Here is a 17,846-nt window from a genome sequence, read left to right on the forward strand (position 1 = left end):
ATCCGGGGGGGAATCCATTCAGCTTGTGATTTGATCTTGGTGGAGACTGTAGCAGACACTGCAGCCCAATTTCTCCTCAAGTCATCGAAGGAGTAATCTGCCAACAAGTGTGAAGATTTTAACCATGAGATAGTCCATGTAAATATGCATTCCTTGATTTCAGCAAGACTTCTTTCCTGTTCTTGAAATATTCTTGCATTTCTCTCCTCCCGTACAGTCCACAACGTAGCGTCTCTAATACATTTCCACATTAGCTTCCCTCTTTTTGTCAATCTCCAAAAGGCAGCCGAAGTGAACAACAGCTTTACTTCAGAGGGCAAATTCCACCTGCACCCAAATAAAAAAACAACCCAGTTCCAAATATTGGTAGCAAAAGAGCATGATATCAGCAAATGGTTACAGTCCTCACCCCTCACTTTACACAGAGAGCACCGATTAGGGGACAAGCACATAAAAGGTTTCTTCTTTTGCAAGTTTTCCACAGTATTGATCTTACCATAATAGGCTTCCCAACAGAACACAGCTATTTTGGGGGGAATCAGTCTTGACCATACCTCTTTAATAGGAAAGACCTGAGAGGAGGGGTTGGAGCAAAGGGCTTTAAAGAAAGAAGCACAAGTGAATGAGCCAACCGTGGTTAGGGACCAGACTCTTCTATCCGGGTTGTGGGGGTCCAAACACATCGAATCTAGAAGCAACAACAGCTCTGAAACGCAAAGAGATTATTCATCCCTTAACCCTCTTCGAAACCCAAAATCCCAATTTAAGGCCAAAGGGCAAACCGAGGGGGAAAGGAACCAAGAAATGGGTTTCTTTTTAAAAATGGAGATGGAATAGAAAGAAGGGAAATGGTCTTTTAGGAGTTGAGAGCTCACCCAAGTATCTTCCCAAAAAAGAATGGAGTTTCCAAAGCAAGCATCGTACCTTACAAAACTGAGGAACTTAGAGAGAATGCCAGAGATAGCCTTCTAAGGTGTAGTGAGCAAAGCCCTTTCGGGATACTCCCACATCCCAACCTGATTCGAAACAACCATGGATACTTTTCACTACTTCACGCCACAACCTCTCCCTCTCCAGGGGCCACCTCCAAAGCCACTTACCTAAAAGAGCCTCGTTCTTGCTCACCGCGTTCCCTAATCCTAGACCTCCTTCTTCCTTACTCCGACACACCACCTCCCACCTAATCAAGTGATCTTTTTTCTCTTCACCAGGTTCCCATAAGAAATCCCTCATTAGTTTTTCAACCTCTTTGCCTCCCTTTTAGGAATTCTAAAGACTGACAGGAAGTATAAAGGCAAGTTGGCTAAAGTTGCTTTAATCAAAGTAACTCTACCCCCCTTGGAAATATAGTTTCTCTTCCAAGCTGCCAATCTTTTTTCGAATCTTTCCACCACCGGGTTCTAGAACCTACTTTCCTTTGGATTTGCACCTAAAGGAAGTCCTAGGTAGGATAGGGGCCACTAAGAGCAGGTGCATTCTAGCGAGGCTCCTATAGACTCCAACTCCTCTCTATTCAAGTGAACTCCCACAACACAACTCTTCTCAAAATTTACTTTTAAATTTGAGGCCCTCTCAAAGTGAGTTATTACATCCTTCAGATTCCTTACCTCTGTCAAATCACAACCTTCACAAAAGATTATTATGTCGTCTGCAAATTGGAGATGGGTTACTGAAACTCTGCCTCTACCTATTCTCCACCCTCTTAGAGATCCGGCTCTATCTGCTTCTGAGAGGAGTCTACTAAAAGCATCAGCAACTAAAGTGAAAAGGAATGGTGACATAGGATCACCTTGTCTCAGATCCCTACTAGCTGGGAAAAAATCATTAACTACCCCATTTACTAGGATGGAATAATGGCAATTGGACAAGCAACCATTTACCCATTTGCACCATTTATCCCCAAACCCACACTTTCTTAGCACAAGTAGTAAGAATCCCCAATCCACCAAGTCATAGGCCTTTTCAAGATCATGTTTGCAAACAAAACCTTGACACAATGATCTCCTCATCTCCTCCACACATTCATTTGCTATTAAAATCTGATCTACAATTTGTCTCCCCTGAACAAAAGCTCCTTGCGCTTGGCTAATAAGACAAGGAAGCACCTTTTTTATCCTCAAAGATAAGACCTTAGCCACAATCTTGTAAACACTAGTCACCAAACTAATAGGTCTAAAATCCTTCGGATGCTTGGCCTCTTTCTTCTTGGGAATTAAAGCTAAAAAAGTAGCATTAATTCCACGACTCATCACTGGGTTATCCTCAAATTCCTTAAAGACCTCGATTAAACCTTCTTTGACTACGTCCCAACAGTCTTGGAAAAAAGCCATTGTAAACCCATCTGGCCCTGTTGCTTTTGACCTGTCCATTGAAAAAATGGCTTTTCTGATTTCTTCCTCCTCAAAATTCCTTTCCAGCCAGCTTCTACTCTCTTCTGGAAGCCTCTACCAGGTAACGCCTTCCAACTCCACACTAGGTCTTAGGGGTCTCCTCAAAATGGATTTGAAGTGCTCAACAAAACAGTTGGCTATCCTCTCTTGGGTATCAAAGACTATTCCATCCACTTCCGGTTTGGACACTAGATTTTTCCTTCTCCTTCCATTGGCTAGGTTATGAAAGAATTTAGTGTTCTCATTTCCTTCTTTAATCCATTTACATCTAGACTTCTGCCTCCAAGAAATTTCTTCTCTCAAAACAACTTCATCTAACTCTCTTTTTAGTTCCCATCTCCGATCTCTCTCCTGAGGGCTTATGGTTCTTTGAGATTCCTTCGCATCCAATTCCTCTATTTGGGTCAACAGAAAAGATTTCCTATCTTCTATTCTCCCAAAATGCTCCATATTCCACTCCTTCACATGTACTCCCAATCTTTTAAGTTTTTTTGTGGAATCTTACCCCTTTCCACTTCACCCCCCTTAGGTCTTCTCTCCACCATTCCTCAACCTTCTTCACGAAATCCGGGTGAGTCAGCCACATATTCTCAAACCTAAAAGGTCGGGGTCCTTGCCCAAAGGGTTCTTGTCCTAAGCCAATGGGGCAATGGTCAGAAGTGACTCTCGGTAATGCCCTAGTTATCAAGTCCACCCACTTATTTTCCCAGCTTTCAATGAAGAGGAATCTATCTAATTTGGAGCAGGTTGGAATCTCCTGAAAGTTGGACCAAGTATAGAGGGCTTGCAGCATTGGGAGTTCTTTTAATTCACAGTTATTAATAAAATCATTGAATCTCCGCATGCTGGTTGTGATGACCTGTTGGGGAGTATTTGATTCATTCGTAAATCAGATTACATTGAAGTCTCCCCCCAAGCACCATGGACCATCCCAAAGCCCTTGTATCCCATTTGCTGTTCAACCATTTCTGCTCCCTGTTAAATGTCAGGTGGTGCTTTCTCAAATCTCTAGCTGACTTGCTCTTCTCTTGGAAGTTGACGGGCTTAAGCAACAGGGGTAAGGTGCTGTGGTGTATGATCCCTCATGTGGTGTGTTGGGTCCTGTTGAAAGAAAGAAATAGTAGGATTTTTGAAGGCCAGAGCTGCTCCTTAGATGAGTTGGTGGTTCGGGCAATGGCTACTATACATTCCTGGCTGTCAGCCAAGGACTCTTTTAAGCATATCCCTCATCATCAGTATTTCGATCTGGGCTTTTGGTTTACTTGATTTAGTTGGTTGTCTCTTGTATTTATTCCGGAGAGACCAGTTTTTTGTTGGCTTTTCTGTATAGTTACTGGCTGTACCTGGAGCGTTTTGTGGACCGATAGCTGTTATGTTTACAGTTATACTCATTACTACAATTACCTTACTTTTTCTCAAAAAAAAAAAAAAGTCAGATTCAGAAAATAGCAGAGCTTTTTAGACTACAATGAATCATCTGTGAGAAAATTCATTGATCACCATCCAAATAAAACTTTTATTTTGTTTTGTGAGGAAAAGGTTACTTTCATTACTAACAAAAACGGGAAGGATATACGAAAGAGATGTAACAGAATTATTCCGGAGAGACCAGTTTTTTGTTGGCTTTTCTGTATAGTTACTGGCTGTACATGGAGTGTTTTGTGGACCGATAGCTGTTATGTTTACAGTTATACTCATTACTACAATTACCTTACTTTTTCTCAAAAAAAAAAAAGTCAGATTCAGAAAATAGCATAGCTTTTTAGACTACAATGAATCATCTGTGAGAAAATTCATTGATCACCATCCAAATAAAACTTTTATTTTGTTTTGTGAGGAAAAGGTTACTTTCATTACTAACAAAAACGGGAAGGATATACGAAAGAGATGTAACAGAATTACATCCAAACAATACAGCCACAAAATAAAAAAAAAAAAAAACATCGAAATAAAACTATTGCATCCAATACTCATTTATATATATTAAAATTGGACAATCCATGCCAGCATGTCTCTCCTTTGAGAAAGCTATTTATCTATTTTCTCCATTTTTTGCATTTTTTCTTATTTTCTTTTGTTTTAAAAATATAAAACAGTTATCATTGCTTATCTTGATTAGATTAATAAAGTTGCACACTATTAAAGAGAGACCTTTGGGTTTTCCAAGGCCTCTTATTTTAATGCATGTTATTATTGCATTTAAAAAAGACATTTAAGAGAGAGAGAGAGAGAGAGACCTTTGGGTTTTCTAAGGCCTCTTATTTTAATGCATGTTATTATTACATTTAAAAGAGAGAGAGAGAGAGAGAGAGAGAATAGTAATAATATAAATCAAGGTTTTAAAAACCGAACCGAACAACGAACCAATCAGAGGTCCGGTTCCCGGGTCGAACAATTAGACCGTTAGAAGCGAACAGGTGGCCCATTCTAACAAAAAAATAAAAAAATAAAAATGGTTAAAACCGTTGGATGGTTCAAACGGTTTGACTACCCGGTCAGAGGTTTGCTAACCAAATCAACGTTTTTTGACAAAATAACGGTTCTGAGGTAAAACTGAACCGATCACCTGACTGGTTCTCGTTTTTTCCGATCCGGTCCGGTTTTGAAAACCATGATATGAATCAAATAATATAAATAGGTTCAGGTTAAACAATCAAAAAATTATTAATTTAAAAATCCACTAAACTTTCACTAAAAATAAATATTAACAAAACTTAGTAAATATTAAAAATGTGTTTCAATTCCACATAAAAACCCAACTTAATAAACGCTAATAAAAATAAGAAATTTAAATATAAAAATATTAATTGATAGTTTTAATAATATTATTAGATAACTTATGAGTTGAGGCCTTGATAAACGCTAATAAAAAATATTAATTGATAGTTTTAAAATACCAACAATTAATAAAAAATTCGAAAAATTCTGAAAAACCTAAACAATTGAAATACTAAAAAATTATATTAATAAGGGTATTTATTGAAAATAATAAAAAAGTACAATTAATAGTATTTTATTATTAAAAATACCAAAATTTATTAAAAAAATACCCAAGCTAGAAATTATTGAAAAATATCGAAACCTAGCTGTATTTTTTATTAACTATGGTATTTATTTATTTATTTAATTTATTTTTACTGAAAGAAAATGCAAATTAATTTTGTAGTGACTAATATGCAAAAATAAATGATGAAAATTCTAAAAATTATTGAAAAATACTCATATTCAAAAATTACTGAGTAATAATGAAAAAACACCAAAAATTAATTAAAAATCCAAAAATTATGAAAAACCTAAAGCTTAATTAAAATACTAAAAATAATTAAAAAATAAATTTATTTTATTTTATAGAAAATTACTGAATAATAATGAATAAAATAATGTATTTTAATTATTAATAGTAATATATTTAACAATAATTATTTTTAAACTGTAATTAATAGTAATTATAATTTAAGCTATAAATAGTAGAAATTACAATTAATTACCAAAAAGTTATATTTAATAACCAAAAGATTACATTTAATTAGTTTTAGCCAAGAAATTAGCAATATTTCTGAAAATATGATAATTTCCAAAAACTATTGTATTTTAAATAAATACAGTAATTTAATAATTACAATATTTTAATAATCAATAATAAAAAGTAACAAATTGTTTATAACTTAACCTAACCCAATTAGATCTATAAATTTGCAAGCTCAAGCAATTATTTTCTTTTGAGTTATGTCTAGCTGAGATATGCACCATGCCCACACATTATTAGGGATAATCAAATTCGAAGTCTAATTGGGTATCAAACTTTTGGAATCCAATGATGGCTTTAGCGGATAGGGTCCAAGCTAAACAACCCCTAATAAACTCAACTTGGAAGTTATATGCATATATGGTAAATATTATTATATAACATTTAAATAACAAATTTTATATTAAAATATATATAAATGTTATATATTTTTTTATACTGGACTAGAATTAAATAAATTTTTTAATTTGTAAAAAATCATAGTTTTATAATGAACACAAGCCTCTTTATCAACAAAAAATGTGCAAGTCCGACCCCGAGCCCGGCCCGACCACCGGGCCTAGATCTTGAGCCCGAGCTCAGCCCTTATATAAAGCCCAAAGCCCGACCTATACACAAACTGTCTTATTTTAAGTAGACTTTTATAAACTAATATTATATTAATTTATTAATAATTTAATAAATTAATAAACTAATTTATATTTCCTAATAGTAAATTGATATTTATTAATAATTTAAGAAGTATATATATATAAGTACTTTTTTATATATGTAATAGTATCGAGTCGGGCTTATTTGAGAAAGCCCGTCTCGATACTACTACATATATAATATATATATATTATATATAACATAAGTACTCTTTTATATATGTAGTAGTATCGAACCGGGTTTATTTGAGAAAGCCCGAGCTCTGAAAAATAGCGGGTTAGGTTGGGTCGGGCCGTCGGGCTACATGGCCCATGAATAGGTCTAATTGTATATATAAACAATTGTATACATCAAAAATCATATGAAATAAAAATTTAAACGTCTTTTTCAATTTTTTTAAAAAATGAACCTTTCCTAGCTCGGCTTGGTCCACGGCCCGGCCTGACCCAAGGCTTTGCCCAACACGACCCAGTTTACAACTCTACTTGAACCTGCCCAATACTGGGGACGGGGCGGGGAAATTCTAGGATTCCCCATCCTTGATGAGTGGGGTGCCTTGCCCTTGAACTCGCCTGACATTAAGGAGTGGTTGCCTTGCCTTGAACCCGCCTGACACTGGGGACGGGGCGAGGATGAGGTAGAGTGTCTTAACTATGGGGTACGGGTAGGGATGGGGTGCCCCACCTTGAACCCACCCCGTTGTCATTCCTATATAATTGTTAATTATTAGTGAAATTAATAAAAATATTAGCTTTTGTAATTATTTTTATTTATTTAAAGTTAATCAAAATTTCATTTAAAAATAATAACAATTATTAAAATTACTATAAATTATTAATAAAACTAAATTTATTAAAAAATGTTTGTTCATACTAAATTAACAATAATTATTTTCTATAAATCGACATTAAATGAAAATACAATTATTAAAATTTTAGATATTAACAATAACTTTGAATACTTTTAGTTAATTAACAATAAATTTTGATTATTAATTTAATATTAATTAATAGTAAATAAAATTATTAAATCTTTCAGATTTTCCCGTGTACCGCACGGGTCCCCGCTAGTATGTGCATTATATGCAAAGCTAGTGATTAAACCATCTCCCATTTACCGATCTCCTGTCCCATTGTGCTTTGTGTTTGGGAGTACTTCTGCTCTCTCTTTGGTTGCAGGTGGGTTACTCCTCAAGATGTGGTATGCTCATTCAGTCGCAACTTCCTGAGGCAACCAAAAAAGAGAGGGAGAATTATGTGGAGGGAAGTAAGGGCAGCAGTTGTGTAGACTGTTCGGGAAGAAAGAAACCAGAAAATTTCCAATGAGAAAAGCATATCAAAGGAGGAGATGATAGAAGGTATAAAATTAGAACTGCACGCTAGGTAAAAAACACTAGAGATCTTTTGAATTTTCTCGGTAAATGATATAGTAAGAACATGGTCAGAAGTGGTGCAAACAGAAAGAGGAAAAGATAGGGTGAGCATGGTATGGAAAACCCCTAGCAGATAATAAATTAAAACTGAATTCAGTAGCAGCTCTTTCGGCAATCTGCAGAGAGCAGGTATAGGAGGTGAGAGTGTGATCAGAGATCCCTCAGGTATGGTGGTGGCCATGTTCTCAGGACCAATTGGAGTAGGTGATTCAGTTGGAGCTAAACTGCTGGGATTGTTGCAAGGACTAAGGCTAGTGAAACAGCTTGGAATCCGGAACTTGGAAGTGGAAGGGGACACAAAACTGGTCATATCTTGAACAAGGAGAAGTAATTCAACACCTTGGGAATACAACCAAGCATTCAAGGAGATAGATTATTTACCAAGGGAATTCAACACTACATTTAATTGGGTTAGAAGAACTGCTAATGGGAAGGCAGATGTGCTAGAAAAACAGGGGAATAATAGGCAGCATTCGTTTTGGGCTAAATGTAAACCATTTCTATTTGGGGATTGTTGGAACAGTCAGACATTTTAACTTGATTTCCTATTTTAATAAATTTTGAATTTCCTTTGCTGATAAAAAAACAATAATTAGAATTAATAGGAGTTCATTATTTCATTAAACAACCTGTGGGTGTGAACAGATATGGAGAAATTGGGTCAAACGGCAAGAAAGAATAGAATGCAGTGATTTTTTTTTTTTTGAGAAGTAATGGAATGCAGTGATTTAGGCCAAAGTCAGCTTCATGTAAAAAATATTTAGTACAATAAAATTTTATCAACAGAAAAGAAAAGGTGATACATTGAATGGGCAATAAGAAATCAACCTCAATCAAAACCTTTGAATTGAACACAAACCTTCACTCCAACCAAGTTTCACTTCTCACAACTCTTTTTAAATTGCATTAAAAGATGCATAATTACAGAAAGAACTTTAAGGCTCAAGAAATTAGAAGCCACTAGCAGATATAGAAAGGGATAAAAAGCAACCCTTGCATATCCTGTATGATAAAGAGAAACCAAAATCCTACACCCACAGCTCCCCTCTGAAGAAATTATAACCTCCAAGGCAACCCACTCAACACCAAACAAATGAGATCAGAATTTCCAGTGCCCCTAGATAGCCCAACTCCTATCCCTCCATCTCTTCCTCTGCCTCTGACAATCCTTACCATCTCTTTTGTAAATGTGATCACACCTTTTGAAACATTTTTTTATTAAAAAAACAGCTTTTCCAATAACTGTAATTTCATTATTTATAACTTATAAACAGAAAATGTGTATTTATAGAATATTAAACAACTCAATGACAGACTAGTATATACTATCCATCCCCCATAAAAATTAATTTTACAAGACAGCCCAAAACATGTGATTCCTGTTTACCCCCTGTTTGAGAAAAACATCAGCCATGCTATTGGCCAATCTCTGTACCCATTCGATGGTAGTTTCTAGATTCCTAGTCAATCATTTGATTTCCCTGAATTCTTGTCTGTAGGTCCACATAGCCTTCTCTTCATGATTTAACCAGCTGATCACCACTACCTTGGAGTCACCTTCAATGATCAATCTAGCGATATCCATTTGTTTTTCCAATGAAAAACAACTAACAGTTCTGCATTTATGGAATCCCTGACACCTATTGGACCTTACAGCTCTGCCTCCATAGCTCCATATTCATCGCTCAATACACCTCCTACTCAAGTGTCCCAGAGGTTACCCATGCTTCTGCTAACAGAGTTGGGATTTATACTTTATAGCACCTCTAAGGAATGGATGCCAAAGCTGTTTCACTACTGTCTTTTTTCGAAGAACCTGTCACTTGCCCCCAGTTACAAAGAATATCATCAGTAAAGAATGGCAAGAAAATACTCAAAGGGTTCACCTAATGTACTCAAAAAGTGCCTCTTTTCTTCTTAATCTTTGAAAATCCATGTATTTCTTTCTTCACATGCCCAAATGGTTGCCATTCTGGTGCATCTCCAACATAATCCACCCTCTCTTCCTTGTGCCTCTCCCCAACACATACACCCATGAAGCAATAGCCTGGATGCAGATTTCTTCTGCCTCTCCCCAAGGTGTAAGCCTTTTAAAACAATAGTCTCTTGCACTCAAAGAGGTCAATGCTTTTTCCAATGTTTGTATTTAATTGGTAACCTGTTTTGCGTGCAGAGGGAAGTGCACAGTAAATTGAACAGTTATTATTTTTCTCTACATCCCTTTAATTAATAAAACTTTGATTACACAATAAAAAAACTGCAGAAAATACAACTAGAAGACTACAAGTGAATAACAAAAAAGCTGAGTTGAGCTACACATTGTAAGCAAACCTGATTATATCTTAATCACCAGGAGACACCCAAAACAAAACTAGAAGTACAACAAAAAAAGCAACTCAAGCTAGACAACTATAAGTAAAACTGACTGTTAACAATGATTATCAAAATCACCTGGAGAGCCTCAAAGCTGACCGTTGGATGCATGTCTCGTTCAGAAAATTTAAGTATAGCCAAGAGGACACCTTTCTTCCCTTCATCATCAAGAAAACCTGGAATGTACAAGTTTCTTGCATCATACTAAACAGTGAAATCAACCATGTATACAATTATAGCATAGGTATTGAAGCTTCTAAAACTCTTGATAAATGAAAATCCATGAGTTTTAGAAGACAGGTATTCTGTCCATTGACTGTGATCACAAGGACTTTCTGCCACTCAGAGGAAAAATGGATAATTTTCCATCCGATGGAGACACTATGCCTTAGCCCCCACGATATTAGCCATATATCCACCCACATTATTTCCCTCTTGTCTAAACAGGATAGATACAAGAGGCCTCATTGGAAAGAGTTGAGAGAAGTGAATGAAGAGTAGAGAGAAAACATGAGTAGAAGACAGGAATTCAGGAAAAAGGTAAAAAACACTCATGCATCATATCTGTCTCTTCGATTCATTCATTATCTAAGTAACAAAACAATGACAGAGTTGTCCCTATTACAGTTTAACACACATTATACTAAGGGCTATTATCTTAAACACCCCTTCACATTTCTGACTTCCTCTTAAGGCTTCATTCGTTTTTCAAAAAGCTATTTGTCTGGGTAAGTTCACTTACCGGGGCAAGTGTTACCTGGGAAGCACTTACCTGTGTTCTTTTGATTCTCAAGTACATTATACAATGACTCTTTTATCATAAAAAGTCATTGTTGGAATGAACAAAACTGTCCCAACACGTTTTGTCAACTTTTCCCCCAGGTGGGAAAGTTACTTACCCACCTGGGAGATGAGTATCACTTACCTGGATAAGTGATACCTAAGGAAAGTGATTTTTCTGTGGGTCCTACATGAACATGAAAAACGGACATGGAAAAAGCAATCAATGGGAAGCAAAATCCCATTGACAGACTTCCCCCTCCCCTTTCAAAATCCGAAAAATGAACAGGGACTACGTCTTAAACTTACCCTAACTTTTTGCTACCTCCAAAGAGCCCCCTGTCAAAAATTTTCCATTAGAAAACAGATGATTTTTGCAAGAATCCAATCAGTGATTTAAAAGGCGCACAAGCGAGGCACATTTTGGGATATGCACCTCGCCCAGGTCCTAGGCACACCCCTTTCAAAAGGCGCACAACCTTTTTAAATGTTTGCACTTTTTTGCTGTTTTTTGAGTATACCAGCTGGGCCAGGGGCTCTGCCCCCGAACCCCGACCACACCCCTCAAGGCAAGCCCGAACAAGTCTATGTTAGGGTCTGAAATTCTTATTTCTCACATAAAAAATAATGATTTTATAACTTTCATTGCCTTTTAAGAAGATATTTTATTGCAATGAATTAATGAACAACATTAGGCTCCGAGAACCCCTTATTTGTTAATGTTGTTCATTCATTCATTGCAATAAAATATCTTCTTAAAAGGCAATGAAAATTATAAAATCATTATTTTTTATGTGAGAAATAAGAATTTCAGACCCTAACATAGACTTGTTTGGGCTTGCCTCAAGGGGTGTGGTACAAAGGCAACTCATAGAATCAAGAATGCAATATGTTTTAATTCACATTAGCTACTGGAAGCAATGCAATTAAGAAGAAAAAGAGATTGTGAGTTTTAGATGCTTGAAAATGCTTTATATGTTTGCTTTTATTTTTAAATTTTCATTTGAATACGCTTTACATGTTATGTTTATGTATTTTAATTTTAGATAATAGGTTTTTAAAACATTTATTTTAAAATTTAAGTTTATATTTTTTATTAACATTATGTTTAATATTTTTTGCATTTTTTTTTAATTTTTTGCATTTTTTTTAATTTTTTGGCATTTGTTTTTAAATTTTATGACTTTTTTTATTTTTTAGTTTTTTTTGTAATTTTGCGCCTTTCTTAAAAAGGCGCACGCCTCACCTTGCACCTCAGGCACAAATTGGCCCTTGCACTTTTAAAACATTGAATACAATGATGTCCCTCTATTCATTTTCATCCTTTAAACAAAAAAAAAAATCCAAAATTAGGCCTACCATTCAAAAATCGAACTGTTTGTGGGTTGTGAAATGAGTGAACATGAAATAGGCAATGAAATGGGGGAAAGGAAAAGATAAAGGGTTCCCTAGAATCAAACATACTTCACATACACAAATTAGTAAAACATAAAAGAGCGTAGGTTCAATTTCCACTTCCAAGCCTCAACACTTGATGCACTTGAAAAGGCATAGGTTCAAATTCCACTCTAAATGCATGATGCACAACTCACCAAAGTAAGCACAGATGCATACCTTCAAAGCACCACATACCAATTACCATTCATCAACAAATCTTGGTCACCCAACTTAACTAGGTCTAATCTCTTCTCATGGATATCCTCTTTGAGAAGAGAACACCTTCACTATCCATGAACACTTAACAGCCAATCATTGTGGTTGTTGCGAAAGAAAACAAGAAGATAGGAGGCAGAAGGTTCTACCTCCCTTGAGAAACCCTAGATCAATTCCCTAGGGCAATGAAACAAATACTGCTCTGTGGAGAATTGTAGAAAAGATGAACGATCAAACTTAAGTGCAATTATATATAAAAAAGAAAGCTGCAATGCCAATAACTAAACCCCCATACAGGCTATAAAACTGCTGACTTGCTAGAATGACAGTGAGAGAGAAGAGAAAAAGAGAAGGGAGAAACAATTGGACAAACAGGAAATACTAATTGCTGACCCAATCAGTTTTATTATATATAAAATGGCAAATTAAAATAACTAACACCCCCATGCAGATTATGTAACAACCTACTCACTAAAATGAGATAAATAAAGCTTCAAAAAAAGACATCAATAGTATATTCTATTGATGGCAGCTGTAGAGCAATCTCTGGCCAGATTCCGGTGGCTGGCATCAGGGGAGTTATTCTAAACAGAGAGGGCTCAGTGATTTGGGCTTACAGTAGTCCCGCTGGTGCAGTAGATGCTTCTGAAGCTGAAATCAGAGCATTAGTGATTGGTCTGAGAACTGGTAGATCGCTTCAGCTTAACTCTGTTCTCATTGAGGGAGACTCTAGGAATGCTATTAACTGGGCCTCCAATCAGATAAGTGCCCTTGGAGACTAGGCCACTTTCTCAATGAGATTTCTGAAGTTTCTTCTTCTTTGCATTGTGAATTTATATGGATTCCATGGGAGCTGAACTCAATTGCGGATCATTTGGCTAAATCTGGGGTGGATAGAACCTTTTTGTATAGTGCACACACTTTGCCCCCTTAAGTGGGGTGTCTCTTAGTAGGGCTGTTTTGTTTGTTCTGTTTGTACATCCCCCCCCCCCCTTTTTTTTGCCCTTTTGGTTAATATAACAGTTACCTTTTTTCAGAAAAAAAAAAAAACAATATACATCAAAAAGGGACAAACCTTTTGATATTTCTTCCTGAAGCATTTCTTTGACTTGAAAGGATGGAGGTGAGGTGGAAAATGCTGCTCCCAAGCAATTAAGAGCAATGGCCTACCAAGAGAGTTTCAGATATGATATTGACATCAAAAACATATCCAAACATATCAAAACCAAGCAGAACTAACCAGAAGACCAGTCTGATCAATTTTGAACCCCTCCAGAATCTGTGTTCTAAGAAATGAGATAACAGCTGGCAACAACACCCCAGGCAATCGAGCATACCTGTGTGAAGATCACAACCAGGGCAACAAGAAAATTACAGACCTCATATTGGAACAGAGGTGGACAAAAAATATAATGAAATAAAGGCATTTATAGGTGCCTGTACGTATGTATGGTAAGTCATAAAGACAAAACCAATGCTATAGACTCAGTACATCATTGTAAAGGATCCCCAGAGAAACATAAGAAAAATGTATGAGGGGAACAATTGTTATGATTTAGCTTCGGTTAGAAACATAGTTATAGGCTTTTGTGTTCTTGGTTAAGTGTACAAAGGGCTTTCAAAAGTGTCCAGCTTTTATCTTTTTCGCAAGGTGGACCTTTCTTTCATTGAGTCTTTTTGAATATTCTCAATGTACAGTCTCTCTTTGTATATGGACTAATGCATTTGGTTTTCATTCTTAATACAATTGAATACTTTACGCTCTTCAAAAATTAAAAAAAAAAAAAAAAGGATTCTGTAGACATGCCACATGATTCATATAAAGCTGATGATAAGTTAATAAATCAAGTAGGATAAACACTAGATAATATATTCAGAAGAGAAATCATACGGGGTCGCTGAAATCAAAAGCAAGAGAACTTTAAAAACAGATGCCAGTAATCCACTATGAGTTTCCCGCTGGAGCAAATACAGTATACCTGTACCACAAATAATGAACAGAAATGGACAAAGTCTGATGTAAAAGAACAAGTAAACAAGTAAAAATTTCCCCATCCTCTCTCAGTAAAAAGAAAAAGTAAAAAAAAAAAAAAAGAGAGAAAAAGAAAAGGATATAAAGAAAAGAAAGGAACATCCCCATAAAGAAAGATGGTGTCTTTTAAATACCTGTATGAAGTTGCATTAGTATTTGACCAAGGGAGCTTGAAAGTGGGGTAAATGACCCACATCTAGTGGATTCCTTGTATTCAGCTACCTGTAGAAAAACGGACGAAGGCCTATCCAACATGACAGCTAAAGTTGAAGCAGATGCAAGGCGTACCTATACAACAGAGAGTAGCATCTGTAAGGTGGTTGCAAAAAAGGACTATGGCAATCAGGCAACCATGATAATGATGAAAATAATGATAATAATAATATTAATATTAATAGAAAACATTCTCCATAAACTATGACCCAAGAATGATTTAAGGTGCAGGAAAAAATTAAAAGATGAAAAAAAATAAAGAAAACACACCTTCAATTTTATATGAAACTTTTGGAGAGAATAATTAAGCAAAGGCTAATGACATAAAACAAAGTACACCAGAAAACCAATTTGGGATTGTGTCAGGAAAATCAACCATGGAAGCCATCTTTTTATCAAGACAAAACGATTGATAAAAAATTTTAAAGAAAAAAAGAGGATCTCAAGATGGTTCTTGGAAAAGCATAAGAAGAGTCTCTATAGAGGTAATATGTTGGGCCTTGGAAAAGAAAGAAGTCCCAAATAGGTAGGTAGACCTAATTAAAGACATGTATGAGACTATGAGGGTGCAAAAATCAATGTTAGAACACTTGTGGGAGAGCCATCAGAATTTGCAGTTAAAACGGATCTTAACCAAGGTTCAGCACTCAGTCCTTATTCATTTGCACTAGTCATAGATGAATTAACTAAACATAGTCAAGACTCAAGAGGAGTGCCATGGTGCTTGATGTTTGTTGATGACATAGTAGTAATTGATGAAGCTAAAGGAATAAATGCTAAATTATGTTTACGAACAACTACATTAGAAACAAGAGGTTTTAAAATAAGTAGGACTAAAACAGAATATATGCAAAGCAAATTTAATGATTATAGCAGTGCAAACAAAGGTACACTTAAAATTATTGGAGACAAAAAGATAACCCAATATGACCTCTTTCGTTACCTTGGTTCAATAATCCATAAATGGATCAAGAAAGGTGATGGAAATACCCGTTTTTTCATGATCTAGCAAATGGAAGGAGGAGAAAAAAAATTTGTGACTAAGCTTGAGATAGAAGGGGAGGAGGTGATTACCAATTAGGAGGAAATAGCTAGGAGTTTTGTGGATCACTTCAAGTCGAATTTTAGAAGACCCTTGAATCAGAGAATATTAGTGGAAGGAGTGGATTGGCCCTGACTGAGTGCTAAGAAGGTAAGCTGTTTGGAAAGAAATTTTGAGGAAGAAGAGATTAAACAAGCAATTCTTTTGATGGACAGATCTAAAGCTCTGGGCCAAGATGGCCTTACAATGGCCCCCTTTCAAGAATGTTGGGAAGTGATAAAAGATGATTTTTATGAGGTCTTTGAAGAATTTGCAAATAAGCACATAGTAAGCCTTGGAGTCAATGCTATGTTTTTGGCCTTAATCCCCAAAAAAGCCTGAGGCTAGCCACCCTAAGGACTTTAGACCAATTCTCTCCCTGGATCAGGTGGACTCCCCCTTTGAATGTGCAAAGCCTATTCACTTCCATGCCCAACTGCCCAACAAAAAGGGCAAAGATCATGTGGAGATGTGCAAGGGCTGCAGTATGTTGGACTGTTTGGGAGGAGAGAAATTCACGGATTTTTCTAGATAAAGAGAGAAGCTTGGAAGTAATACTGGAGATTATTCACATTAGGGTGATACATTGGTTAAAAACTTTGGAATTGTTTGTTGATTTCTCAGTTGATGAGATGCTAAGGAATTGGAAGGAAATTGCATAATCAACTTCAGCTAAGAAAGCTTCAAGTTCTTGTTGGACCCCTCCACCTCGCAGCTTTATCAAACTGAACTTTGATGGCAGTAGTTTGGGCAATCCAGGGCCCTCCAGAATAGGGGGAGTGATAAGTGATGAAAAAGGGAATCTGTTAGCTATGTATTCTGGTCCAATTGGGGTGGGAGATTCCTTGAGGGCTGAGATACTACTAGGAGCTCTTGAAGGGGTATAAAGGGTCAAAAACATGCATATTAAGAAATTGATCATAGAAGGTGATTCTGAAATTGTAGTGAACTAGTTAAAAGAGGACAATTCCAAGCTCTAGAACTACAGCAATGAAAAGAAGAAATTTAAGTGGATGACTAAGGACACTGAAGTTAGTTGTACATGGGTAAAGAGAAGTGCAAACGCATTGGCAGATGGTTTAGCTAGGCAAGGGGTGAACAGAAACTCTATTTTTTGGGCTGTTTTGTAATTGATTTACAGTTTGGGTGTACATTGATGTATTAGGGAGTTAAGATTCTTTAGCTCCTTAGCTATGTAATTTCTCAATCTTTAATAAAATTCACTGTTATTGATCAAAAAAAAAATTAGCTAAGGTCCTTTATCATTAGCCAAGCTCAAGGGGCTTTCATACAAGGAAGACAAATAGTAGATTAGATTCTGATTACGAATGAATATGTAGAGGAAATGAGGAGATCTAAACAGAAAGGATTTGTGTGCAAGTTGGATCTTGAAAAGGCTTATGGTTTGGTGGATTGGCAGTTTTTGCTGGAGGTTTTAATCAATTTTTCATTCAAGGAAAGGTGGTGTGTATGGATGTTTAGTTGTTAAGTCGTTATTCTATCCTAGTTAATGGAGTAGTAAGGGACTTCTTTCCTGCTTGTAGGGGTTAGGCAAGGGGGTCTACTTAGCAAACTGATCTCTAAGACTGATAGAAAAGATGTTATAAGAGGTTGGAGAATAGGTAGAAAATGGAACTCCAGTTACCTACCTTGAATTTGCGGATGACCTAATAATATTCTGTGATGTGGGACACATAGGAAAGGTAGCAAATCTA

General features: G+C 36.1%; 1 protein-coding gene across 4 annotated transcripts in view; it reads right to left on the bottom strand.

Annotated features, from left to right (window-relative positions):
- LOC104593042 (ARM repeat superfamily protein) overlaps positions 1 to 17,846 on the bottom strand; it is a 93,234-nt gene that overhangs the window by 58,373 nt on the left and 17,015 nt on the right. For all 4 annotated transcript variants that reach the window (XM_088900441.1, XM_010252701.3, XM_010252692.3 and 1 more), the window contains exons 10-14: positions 14,972 to 15,125; positions 14,697 to 14,784; positions 14,046 to 14,142; positions 13,881 to 13,971; positions 10,451 to 10,548 (exon numbers count right to left, since the gene is read on the bottom strand). In XM_088900441.1, the coding sequence (XP_088756567.1) occupies positions 10,451 to 10,548; positions 13,881 to 13,971; positions 14,046 to 14,142; positions 14,697 to 14,784; positions 14,972 to 15,125 (528 nt within the window). The remainder of the gene's footprint in view (positions 1 to 10,450; positions 10,549 to 13,880; positions 13,972 to 14,045; positions 14,143 to 14,696; positions 14,785 to 14,971; positions 15,126 to 17,846) is intronic.

The sequence above is a fragment of the Nelumbo nucifera genome, chromosome 3, assembly GCF_055504915.1.
Source record: "Nelumbo nucifera cultivar China Antique chromosome 3, China Antique-T2T, whole genome shotgun sequence".
NCBI lineage: Eukaryota > Viridiplantae > Streptophyta > Magnoliopsida > Proteales > Nelumbonaceae > Nelumbo > Nelumbo nucifera.